Source organism: Marmota marmota, unplaced genomic scaffold, assembly GCF_001458135.2.
Source record: "Marmota marmota marmota unplaced genomic scaffold, marMar, whole genome shotgun sequence".
Taxonomy (NCBI): Eukaryota; Metazoa; Chordata; class Mammalia; order Rodentia; family Sciuridae; genus Marmota; species Marmota marmota.
The window spans coordinates 60232904-60245598 of NW_026000174.1; the positions used below are offsets into that span (position 1 = coordinate 60232904).

A 12695-nucleotide genomic window follows, 5' to 3' on the forward strand; every position below is an offset into this window, starting at 1 on the left:
GGCCACAAAGAATCTTATTTATTGTTTCTTGTTTACTGCTCTCTCTCTCTCTCTCTCTCCCACAGTGGGATATAAACTTCACAGTGACGGGGACCTTGTCTATCTCATTCACTGCCTAGAACTCGGGTCATAGAAGTTTTTCAATTACATGTTGAATTAACTCATCAATTGACAAATTAACTTGAACTTTACACCCTGGAGAAAGTCCAACCAAGTTTAGGTCAAAGTAGAAATCCATTCCTTTTGATTCCAAAGGTATTTTCAGAACCTAACCCACCATCGACCCATCCTCAGCCTGACTCTGTGCTCTGGATGGATCACTCATTCAACAAGTGCTCAGAAGTAGTCTCTACTCTTGAGGAGGTTTAATGTAGCAGATAAAGACAAACAAAAGCAACTTATTAGTAAGATGAGGCACAGTATTGAGCGGGTATTTAGAAGTGTATGCAGTACCACCGTGAACCGGAAGACATAAACATTCAGCGCTACAGGATTCAGATAAATGCAAGAGCCAGCCAAAAAGGCTTCCATGAAGAGGTGGCACTTGGATTGGGCTCTGAAAGACTGACAGACAGGATAGGATGACAGAGGAGAAGTGCGAGGTTATTTTTAGCTGTCAAGCCATGGCCTGGTGCTCTTGGAGCTGCTTGAGCCAGGACGTGGCTGATTTAGTGTTTCCTGCAGGTTAAAGAATAAGGTGACTTCTCTGTTGGTCTCCAGCATGGGGTGTGGATTTGATGGCCTGTCCCTTACTCCCTCCCTCCCCCTCTTACTTCCTTACACCATAGTAAACTGGTTTCTGTCCTCTCAGTTGCTCCATCTCTGCTCCCGCCAAGGCCCCCACTGACCACCCAGTTGCCAAACCCAACAGTCCCCGGTTCTTCTCCTACCTGACCTCTGTAGCACAAGCACGCTTCACTTCCTCCTTCAGAAAAGCTGTCTCCTTTCTCAGCAACCTCCAGCCATTCCCCGCCTTTTCTGCTGATGGGCGCCTTTCCTTCTGCAAAGTCAAATATTTGGGATCCCTGATTCCATGATGTCTCCTTCTCTTCTCTTTGCATACACTCCATGGGTCATCTCATCCGCTCTTGTGTCTCAAGCTGCCAAATATCTCCAGACCTCTCCCAAATCTTCATGGCCAGCCTCAGCTCTTGATCTACAGGCAGACACTGATGATCACCCCACAAGTTTCTATTCTTGGGATTTCCCCCCACACCCCTCCATAAGTCTCCTCTTCCCATGGTCATTTTCTCAGTAGAAATCCTCACCTTGTATTTAGACCCCTAAGCCAGGACTCTGGGGCCATTCTTTAACCCCAACTCTGTCACCTACACCCATAAGCCATAGTGCTCTTCTTCTCCCATCTCCTCCATCTTCTTCATCCATCTCTATTTCCTCTGCCACTCTGCTGGTTGCCTGCTGACCCCTGGGCATCATTTCAGTGACTCCTCAGTTGCTTTCCCTGCCTCCAGCCTTCCCACCTACTGCCTAAGAGCTTACTAAGACCCAGGGCTAATCACACCAACACTTTTCAATCATTCCTTTTTCTTTGTAGGCCAATGGTCTCTTTCTATTTTGGCCTCTACTTACCTCAACTGTGGCACTACTGACATTGGACTGGATAGTTCTTTGGATAGTTCTTTGGGGGTGCTGTCCTGTGCATTGTTGAGTGTTTAGCAATACCCCTACCCTCTGTCAAAAAGATTTTGGAGTACCTTCCTCCTCAGGCTACAGCAATGAAAAATGTCTCCCGATATTGCCAAATGTTCATCCTCGACTCCACACACATGTTCCCATCACACTAAACATTCTGCCGTTTTCCTAACGTGCCATGATGCCTCCGTAATTTGTACCTGCCATTTCATCTGCCCAGTATGCCCTTCCTCCCTAACCACCGTGCTTATCCCTTGTCTTCATCTAAGACTCAGCTGAAGATTGCCTCCTCTCTGAAGCCTGCCTTCACTTTCCCAGAAAGAGGTGGAGTTGATAATCAGGGCTTGAGTCCAGCCCAACCGCTATCCCATCTCATGAGTGGCCACTGTCTTCTGCTTCCCCGGCAAGATCCTGAGCCTGGCTTTCTCCACCTGTGTGTCTCTGAAAACACAATAAGAGCTCAAGCCATGTTTGCTGAGCCAGTGAATTGATGATGAGAAGAAATTCTTATTTAAGTTTGATGCAGATTGAGCTGGGCAGATGCTCCCTGAAATGAGATCTTAGGCAGGAATTTTAATAACAGCAGCAGCAGCTACTATTTAGGAATCGCTTTCCATGTGCTAAGTATTTAAAGTGTTCCTTATCATTTAATGTTCTAAACAACTCCATGAGGCAAGTACTATTGTTATACATAAATTACCGCCCAAAAGATTAGGGCTCAGAATAGTCAAGTTACTAGCCAGGTAAACATCAAAGCAGGGGTTTGAATCATGCCCTTGACCAGCTCCAAGTACTCATGCTCACTCTCTAACACAAGAGGTATTCACACTAGCCCTGTAAGCACATGGGAAGCGCAAAGAACTTGGTCCTGGGTTTCTTTCTTTAATTATTTTTTTTATTGGTGCATTATAATAGTCCTTGGCTTTAGAAAGATGGTAGCACCATTCCCGGCTCTGATATTTGTGAGCTGGGTCACCTCTGCAGTTTCTTCACCTCCCAGTCACCCTTTGCCCATCTGTGAGTTAAGGCTAATCACCTCCCAGGGTTTGGAGAGGTCTAACTGGGAAGATAGTGGTGCAAACTAATGGAAGACACATATTAATATTTTTAATCACAAATAAAGCTACAACTGTGACCAGCTCTATGCAGAGAGGTGCTGGTGCTATGAAAACCTGCACTATGCCACAGACCAGAGAGGAGGGGAGAGCTAAAGAAACAGCAGGAGTTAACTATGGGTTGGATGAGATACATCCCCAGCGAGGAAATAAAACCAGGTCACTTCTTAATAGTGTACTTGACCTATAATGTGATTTTGCATCTATAATAAAAATTGATTGATGCCATTAATTTTGGACCCACTATGTGCCCGGGCCAAATGCTTTCATGGAGCACCTGGCTAATCCCCACCATTATCTGAGGTAGGCGCAGTTCACCTCCATTGCCAAGCAAGGAAACAGAAGCATGCATACAACCTGTTCAAGGACAGCCGGCCTGAGAACGTGGGAATGAGACCGAGGGCTGTCTCTCTGCTCTCTTCCCCCAGAGCTCCAGAAGGAATAGACAGTCGTACCCCTGGTAATTGACATTTCTCTGCATTTGGATTTTCTGCATTGACTGCTGGAGAATCAACAGTAGCACAAAAATTGAATATGAAGATTGATATTTTTCATTGACTTTGGCTTAAGAATTGGGTAATTAGGAAGTCTTTGTTTTCTTTTGCCTTTGAAGTTTTCCTGTTGCAAACAATAAGGAAGATGTTGCTTTTTTAGGCAGAAACAAGCTTAAGCAAATGTTTCCAGGGAGGGTTTTCATCCTGAACTGTGTTCACACTCTACTCTGCACTTCCCCCAGGGCATTACAGATGTTACTGTTAACATCTGCAGCCACACACAGCAGGTGGTTTACACTGATCACACACTAATGTGCCAGGTCCTGTTTGAAGTGCTTGATGTTCTTCAAGTCAATACTTATAGCTCCATAATGTATTCCAATTATTACCCCCATTTTACAGATGAAGAAATGGAAGCACCATGAATTTAAGTCTCAGGCCTTGTGTGGCAAAGAACTGGCAGATGGTCTTTGCTGGTCCAACTCCAGAGCTCAAGCTGCTTCTACCTTTTATTCCCCAAATTTCTGTCTAGTTCTTGCAACACACCCTTATGGTACTTCTATCTCCATTACAGGTGGGGAAACTGAGGCTCAGTGTGGTTATGGGTTCCTTTGAGGTCCTGCAGTCAGTGTATGCAGAGCCCAGATCCTTCCCCATGCTCCCTACGGCTCAGCCTAATGTTGGAACCAGGAAACAAAATGTCGGAGGACCAAGAGAAGATGTTTGGGATTAGAAGTCCTCGTGTGATATTGGTGGTGACCCAGGCGGTGGTATGCCCAGGAGCTGTCAAATGTGTCCCCTGTGAACTCTTTTTCACTGAAGGACTGTGCCTGTGCTTTTAAGCCTGGATCTGAAATGTCCTTCTCAAAGGATGTTAGGGACTCCTGCTGTGCCCCAGGGCCACACCCAGATCTGCTGGGAAATCCTCTCTCCTTCAAGGGGCTCCAGGACATCACCTCAGGATCCTTGCTCAGCTGAATTGAGGGCAGAGGATTGACATTTAGCACCCAGTATTTTCAAATGAAGACCCACCAGATGATGGATGATTAAAAGATTGGACTCCTTCTCTGGAAACGCCCAAGGTGACTCTTTGGTGATGATAAATGACAACATCTTGCCCCCTAAATTCTATTATTCTGACACTCTCGGCTCTGCTGCCCAGGCTGCCCTGTGATCCTCTGTCATCTGGGACCCCTGTACCAGCCACGGAGGGAACAGAAATGGAGTGGGAACACAACATCCTGAGAGTGTGTGTGAATAGGAGACCCCACGACAGGTTGAGTGGGGACAAACAAGAGGTGACATAGCCATCAGTCTGGGTGTGTAAACAGATGTGTGTGTTCGTGGCACTGGGGATTGAACCCAGGGGTGCTCTACCACTGAGCCACATCCCACCCGTTATTATTTTTTATTTTCAGACAAGGCTTCTCTGAGTTGCTGAGGCTGGCCTTGAACTTACCATCCTTTTGCTTCAGCCTGGGATTGAAAAGCTGGGCCATCACGGCTGTCTAACCAACTATTTAAATCATTGTGTGTGTGTGTGTGTGTGATCATTTGGTGGTATAAAGAAAAGCTGATGAGATTCCAGTAAAAAGACTAGGAAGAAATATACTGAGGTGCTAACCATGGTTTTCTCAGAGCTGTGCTACAACATGCTGTTTTTTCTCCACACAGTACTTTGTTTTCTGGTCTGTTGTAAAACACCCATGTTTCTTGGATAAGAATAAGTGTAGCCAAGCACGGTGGCTATTGCCTATAATCCCAGGGACTCGGAAGGCTGACACAGGAGGGTCACAGGTTGGAGGCCAGCCTGGGCAACTTAGCAAGACTGTGCCTCAAAATAAAAATAAATAGGGCCGTGGGTCACTGTCATCTGGGACTCCTGCACTGGCCACAGAGGGAAAAAAGAGTGGGGGTTACAACATCTTGAGAGCGTGTGTGAATGGGAGACCCCATGACATGGTGGGATGGTATTTGGGATTGAACCCAGAGGTTCTCAGTAGTAGACCTGGGTCTGGTGGTAGCCCAGCAGCGCAATGGGCATGTGGCGGGGACAGTCACCTCCACCCCTCTCTGCTGAGGTTGGTAGCAGGAGACAAGCTCTGAGCTGGAAGCCTGTTGCTAAGTCAAACCAAGACTTGTGAAACCCAGGTTGCTTGCTTCCTCATGTGACAGGGCAGTTGGTCCTTTTCGGGAAGAAGTTGTAGAAGGAGGAGTCTCAGGGCAGAAGCAGGAGGCTCTGCACATGAGCTGTGTCTCTTACTTCCTCTTTTCTTGCTCACATTCCCCAGAAATCCCCTGACTCAGGATATGAGTGTTCTCTGCATTTCCTGAGAGATCCAGGCATCTTTTTTAAAATAGCAGCTTTACTGAGATAAAATTCACATACCATACAATTCACCCATCTAAAGTGTAAAATTCAATGGTTTTTATAGTATATTGCAACCATCACCACCATCAATTTTAGGAGATTGTCACCCCCAAGAGATACCCCTTGCCCATTAGATTTTGCTGCCCCATCCCCTCCCCACCCAGGTCTTGCCCATCGATAATCTACTTTGTCTCTATGGATTTGCCTACTCTGGGTATTTCCCATATAAATAGGCAGTCACTGAATCTGTGGTCTATTGTGACTGGCCCTCCTCCCACTTAGCAGAATGTTCTCAAACTTTGTCCATGTTGTAATCTGTGTCAGTATTTTATTTGTTTTTTTTTTTATTACCAAATAATGTCGCATTGTGTGGGTATATTTATTTTTTCCTTCACCTCTTGATAGACCTTAGATATCTTTCAGGCCTTCACATATTATCTGTAATGCTAGCTATTCATGATCTATTCAGTGTCTACCCTATGCCAGGTACTTGACCTAATTTCTAGTCCTTTCAACAGCCCAGAGAGGCAAATCTATTTCTCTCATCATAATGATCAACTGAAATGTAGAGGGGAAGCAGCCCACCCAAGGTCACACTAGTGACAGAGCTGGAATTAAATAAAGGGTCCCTCCCACTGTATAGCATTTCATCTCACCCCCTCCACCAGTGCTCTTGTTATCTTATAATTAGGCCTGAGGCAAAAACAAAAAAGAATCCGCACACCCAACTATCATTAGATCTTTCTGCAAGCCTGGGCTGGCACCATGACGCAGCAAGCATACAACAGTAACTGAACCAGGTGAGACCCAGACCCCACCCTGGTTTGCTGCCCAGATCAGGAAGCAGATACCTGTCACCAGGAAGAGTGCGACCAAGTGCTACAGACAGGGACCAATGGAGAGCCCCAGGAAGGATTTTTAGAGGAGATTCTGCATTTTGAGCAGAACACAAAAGCAGATCAGGTGGATTTTCCAAGGAGAGTTGGAGCAAGATGACCACACAGAGGAACTGGTGTCTGCACAGATGTGAGACCAAACACCTTGGTCCACTGGGATAGGTGCTGTCCCCCTAGGGGTGGAGAGTGAAGAGGGCAGGGGATCACACTGCTGAGGGGATTAAATGCTCTGCTGGACGCTGAATGTTTCTCTTGCGAGTCATTTTTGAGTAGAGTAACAAGGTCAAAGCCACCTTAGAACTTTGGTGCCCATTTGAGACCCAGGTTCCTTGGCCACCGTAAATTAACCCTTCAGCAACCTGTGAGGAAAAGCAAGGGCTGCGCTTTAGACCCCTGCACATCCCCATATCCCTGGTACCCAGGACAGCTCCTGATACATTGCAGGTGTTCAAGCATTTGTTGAATGACTAAATGGATGAATGAGTGAATGAATGTCTCCCTTTTTTTCCCTTCCCCTTCCTGCTGCCCTCTCCCAGGCTCTCTCAGGACTAGGTGGAATAATAGAGCCATCTCCTCCCCTTCCCACCTCCCTCCTGGTCCCTCACCTTCTCCTTGCCACTGTGCTGGTCATGAGTAAATAAAGGAACGCTCCTGTGCCCAGTGGTAGCAATTCACATGCTCACAATTGCCCTAGGGAGAGAGAGGATTAACTGCACTGTCAGGTGAGGGGATTGTGACTCAGCAGTTAAGAGACTTGGTCAGCTGCTGAGAGCAGAACTGAGATCAAAACTAGGAACTTCTCTTTCCAACTAATGCTTTTAGCTAGCTGTATGGTGTGGAAGGATATAGGGAGGATGAGGCGGGAGGCTCTGAGTTCATGTCCCAGAATAGACCAGGGGTGGGTCCTAGTCTGAGGGCTCCTGTCCCACCTCAGTGACAAGCTGCTATATGAAGATGTGCAGCCAGATCCTCCACCTCCACTCACACAGTCAGTCTTCCAGGGTGGAGCCTCCTCAGGAACACATGTGTGTGCACGCATGCACACAAACTCCCATGTGTACACATACATGCAAACTCTCATGTGTGCGTGCATGCACGTGCACACACAAATACATACACACACACACACACACACACACACACCAGTCCCAAGCCCAGAGAAGTAGAAATAGCAATGGCCTTAGACACAGAGTCTTTATTTTTATACAAAATTATCCCATATAAAAATGTTTTATAAAATGCCAGAAAGTAAATAACTATCCCCCTTCCTGAAGAGGAAAATATCCCCAGGAGGGTTCATCAGACTTCCTTTTGGCAAATGGGTCAGCTGGTTCCTAAGGTCCTTGGGCAAGTGGACTCCCTGTCACTGTTCCTAAGACTTTCCAGGACATTAGCTCCAGAAAGAACCTTGGACTCTCTCATTTTACACATGGGAAAAGTGATGCTCAGACCAAAAAAGGGCACCCAAGCTCATCCGGCACCAGGGGCCTCTGTCTGCTCCTCTTTGCCCTGAAGCTCATAGAAAGTTCTCCAACCAAGATGTGCTTCAGAGGGAAAGCTAGGTCTGCTGCAGCACCTCTACACGCCAGGCAGTAGGCCATGATGACCTCACACTTCACCTAGAAATGTACCTGGCAGCACAGGTGCCAGCACATGTGAGCTTCAGGGCCAAAGGGGTGACACAACCCCTCCTCCATATCACCTCTTGCTCTCAAGGATCTGCCAGAGTCATGTAGAGAGTCACTTCCTGCTTTGGAACCAAGGAGAAGATCCACAAGCCTTTGCCTTGAGTTTGTGGGCAACTGAGATTCCTTTCTTGCTGATCAGAAACCTGGTGAGCAGTTAAACATCTCTCTCTCTCTCTCTCTTTAGAAAAAAAAAAAAAATGACTACTTAATACAAGTAACCTGGGTAGACAAAGTCCATTGGCACGGGGTCCTCAAAGGCAGGGAACGATAATGCAAAGCATCCAGGGAGGGATTCTGAGCTCATGGTTTAGAGGGGTCTTCCTTCCAGGAGCGGCACTCCCGGTACACCAGGAAGGGGTGGACGAACGTCAGAAGAGTGGTGAGCAACAGCGTCACGTTCACCTGCAGGGAGAGGAAGGAGGAAGCCAGTCTAGCAACTCTGAGCCACCCCCTCAAGCAGCAAAGGGGCCAGAAGCGCCCCCAGTGCACATTCCACTTCCCACCACACACTATGGTGCCCTGGAAGAAGGACTTCTGACTATTTTTCATTCTTTTCTGTGAAGTAGGGGAAATAAATACTTCTCATTTCACAGATTAAGAAACAGGGAGCTAGAGAGCATTCAATGATTGACTGCTCAAGGTCACATGGGAAGCTGGGGCAGCACCTGTCATACCACCCATCTGAATGTTAGGTTAGATCCCCTGATTTAATAGTCAGCTAATTATCCTTAGTTTGAGTTTTTCCTTCTTTTTCTCCCAGTGACAGATTTAAACTCCTGTTTTACACTTTGCTGACATTTTTTTAAATGAGGCAAACAGAGGCAGGCAGGGGATCCGAACCCTGAATTCAATGTGGAGAGACATCTGCCCCTTAGCCGTGTGCCTCGGAATGTGTAAGTCTCTTTGAGCCACAGTTTCTACAGAGAACTACAGAGTCCTCCCCACTCTTAGGACGGGGCCTCTGAGCATCCTTCAGGTGTGAGGACCCTGTCTCTCAGGCTAACTCTAGTCCACGTACAGCCTTGGGAAATGGCCTGCACTCACTTGAAGCAGGAAATATCTTTGAAGTCTTAGGTTTTTCTTAAAATTTTGTGAGGATTCTGCATCCTAGTCCAGAATACATTACTTATCTCCACACCCATCATAATTTTCCCTCAAAGCCCTGAATAACAGACTCTCCAGAAGGTTGTACCATGTTACCCTTGTGGCTTCAGCTGCCCCCAGTGCAAGCCAGGGGTACTCCCACTCACACTGATTTGAGAAGCAAGGCCGAGGATGTACCCATGTGCAGAACTCTGCTATAGCCCTGGCTCCCGCAGCCTGAGTCAGCTCTGGGTGCCCCCTGCTGGGCACCTTGCTGCCCTAGGGCTAGTATCAGCTCTAGACGGAGGCCTCCAGGAACCAGCCTTCCCACAGTACTCTCCCCACAGTACTCCCCCCACAGTACTCTCCCCACAGCACTCACGTATAAGGGGTTGTTCTGGAGGGGGCCTTTGATGAGGGCAAAGAGGGGGAACTGCAGCAGGGACACAATGGCTGACAAGGTCATCACCAGTCCAAAGAGCTTTCCAAAGTGCTCTGAAGGAAAACTGAGGAGAGAAACAGGGGGACCCAGTGAGCTTCAGGGGCCTGGGCTCTGTGGGCCTCTGTCACCTGTGGGCCTCCGATTCCTGTCCTAGGCCTTCCTTTGCCCACCCACACAGCCCTTCCCTTCCCCTGTGCTCAGGCATTCAGACCACAGAACACAGAGAAGGCTTGTGCTGGCCCCGGGGGGAAGGGCAGGGATGCAGACACAGGCCATACCTGGGGAAATCTTAAGGAAAAGGCAGATGAACACACTATCAAAGAAAGCAGGAATGGAGTACCAAGGGCACAGAAAAGGGCAAAGGCTTTTTTTCCAATTACCCTTGGGAGAGGTGGCATTGAAGGAGGCATCCACCAGGAGACGGGCAGAGGGGCACAGCTGATGCAAAGGCTCAGATATGTGCATGCTCTCTCCTGCTCTTGGCCTCCACCTCCAGCATCACCTGTTCCCAAATCCAGTTGTCTTCACCTGACAACTCCAGGCCCACCCTCACACCCCCCCAGGCTCTTTACCTCCCACCTGCTTCCCTTTGCCCCATCACAGAACACCCAAGCCCACTTACCCGAGAGTAAGGAAGGCAGCGTTGCCCCCATAGAGGAAGGAGCGGCTGACCACCTGCAGGATGAAGGTGACGTACTGGAGGGGGAGGACAGGGATGGAGGCACAGAGGGCGAAGCCCAGGCACAGCAGAGATGTCAGGGTCAGTGAAGGCACTGCAGACAAGAGGGCCACAGCTGCAGCGGAAGAACCTGTTCCAAGAGGAAAGAGAAGCTGCCGTAGGTGAACCCAATGGAGCACAAGGGACAAGAAAGACCAGAGAAGGTGGGAGCAATATCCCCTCAACTGTGTTAAACCACAATGCAAAGAAAAGACCACTGACTCTAATTAAAATCAAATTAAAGCAAGCTTATAATTTTGACTGGCCGGGCTGCCTCTCCCAAAAACCATGGGAACAGAAGACAGCCCCGCAGCTCTCTTGGAGCACAGCTTTATAGCCCAGAAAGTCACACAAAGTGGGGGGGGGGGGGGGTGGTGTCTTGAGAACTCACAGATAAGACAATTTTGACAAGCATAACACAAAGGCAGGTAGCAGATCTCAGCATGGAATTTATGAGGCACCATTAGAGTTTCAGAGAGGGTCCCTATCTGGCCAGGGAAAGCCAGAATTTATGAAGCGCCACTAAAGTTTCAGAGAGGGTTGTTATCTGGTCAGGGAAAGCCAGGCATGGGTGAGTTCAAGGCTCGGGCAGGCATTCCAAGCAAGTTTAGAAATTGCAGTAATTTATAGTAAAGCTGAGATGATCTTTTCATGCCTTTGTGGCGAGATGGCTCCCAATCTTAAGAGGGAATTAGGCTGGGTTTATCAACTGTCCGAGCAGAAGTGTACGGGTCTTTCTTGAATTCTCTTCTCCTGCATGCTCTGCTGCCATCCCATAAATGACATTGATAATTCACCTCTCCTAAGTAGTACCTTTGGAATGTGTCCACTCCTCCCTGTCCCCATGGGCTCCTCCTACTTTCAGGGCACCATGAACTCACTCAGAGATTATTGCAATGGCTTCCAAACAGGCTCCATGTCTGCTTTTGCACCTGATACCCTGTAGCCAGGTGTTTTTTGATAGCACAGCTGGTAACAGCCAAAAACTGGAAACAGCCAGTGAGGAAGTGGGGCCCCAACTATGCTACAGCCTCATGGTAAGCCACAGGTAAGAGCAACCTCAGGGCAGAGTCACATAAAAAAGAAACCCCCGCACCACAACAGTGTGTGAGTGCCTACAGTCGGCTACCTTTATCTAAGGAAGAGGGGCACAGAGACACACTTGTATATACACATGCTTATCGAACACTTGTATTTAAGAAATAATAAAAATAGTTACTTTAAGAGGGAAGGAAAGGGGTACAAGGAACAGAGAAGGAAGCTAAACTTTGAATATATAATATATCTTGTTTCATACTGTTAGTTTGGGGGAGATGTAAAGTTTAAGATGTAATTTTTAAAAATTACTTAGTTATACATGGTCACAATATCTTTGTTTATATATTTTTATGTGGTGCTGAGGATCGAACCCAGAGCCTCACATGTGCAAGGCAAGCACTCTGCCACTGAGCCACAACCCCAGACCAATAGACTAATTTTTTAAAATATATTTTNTTTAAAATTTTATTTTGAGATAGGGTCTCACTAAGTTGCCCTTAGTGGCCTTGAATTTGTAATCATCCTGCCTCAGGCTCCTGAGTAGCTGGGATTACAGTATGCACTACCATGCCTGGCTTTAAAATGTAAATCTTTTAAAAACACAATTAAATTAAAATAATGGGAGGGGGCGGGGACAAGCAAAGCAATCCCAAAATATCAGAAACAAAATAAAATAAAACAAATGAACATAACTCTGTATCAAGTTGGTGACCCTTCAGACTGTAATTTTACTGTACATCTGTAAAGGGATAGAGTCTAAAGCCAAAAACAGAAAGAGGAAGGAAATGTGGGGGTGGGGGAGAGGAGAAGGGGAAGGAAAGGAGGGGAAGAGGGGAGAAGGAAGGAGCAATAGCATTTGGAAATTGCATTCTTCTTCTTTTTTTTTAAATCTTTATTTTGTTTATTTATTTATTTATTTTTTTAGAGAGAGTGAGAGACAGAGAGAATTTTTTTTTTTAATATTTATTTTTTAGTTTTCGGCGGACACAACATCTTTGTTTGTATGTGGTGCTGAGGATCGAACCCGGGCCGCACGCATGCCAGGCGAGCGCGCTACCGCTTGAGCCACATCCCCAGCCCCTGCATTCTTCTTAATACTGATGTTGCTAAAACTAGTGATCACATTTAAGATTATCTGTATGTGTGTGTGTGTGTATATATTTTATATATATATATATATATATATATATATATATA

The 12695-nt window shown here is 46.9% G+C and overlaps 1 protein-coding gene across 6 annotated transcripts in view; it reads right to left on the reverse strand.

Moving 5' to 3' along the window:
* Window positions 1–7704: 7704 nt before the first annotated feature.
* Slc43a3 (solute carrier family 43 member 3) overlaps window positions 7705–12695 on the reverse strand; it is a 19981-nt gene continuing 14990 nt past the window's right edge. For 3 of the 6 annotated variants that reach the window (XM_015477935.2, XM_015477933.2, XM_015477938.2), the window contains exons 11-13: window positions 10365–10551; window positions 9683–9806; window positions 7705–8619 (exon numbers count right to left, since the gene is read on the reverse strand). In XM_015477935.2, the coding sequence (XP_015333421.1) occupies window positions 8518–8619; window positions 9683–9806; window positions 10365–10551 (413 nt within the window). In that variant the 3' untranslated portion in view covers window positions 7705–8517. Of the gene's footprint in view, window positions 8620–9678; window positions 9807–10122; window positions 10245–10364; window positions 10552–12695 lie in introns of those variants that run through there. The other 3 variants (XR_001502619.2, XM_015477939.2, XR_001502620.2) reach the window with 3 other exon arrangements.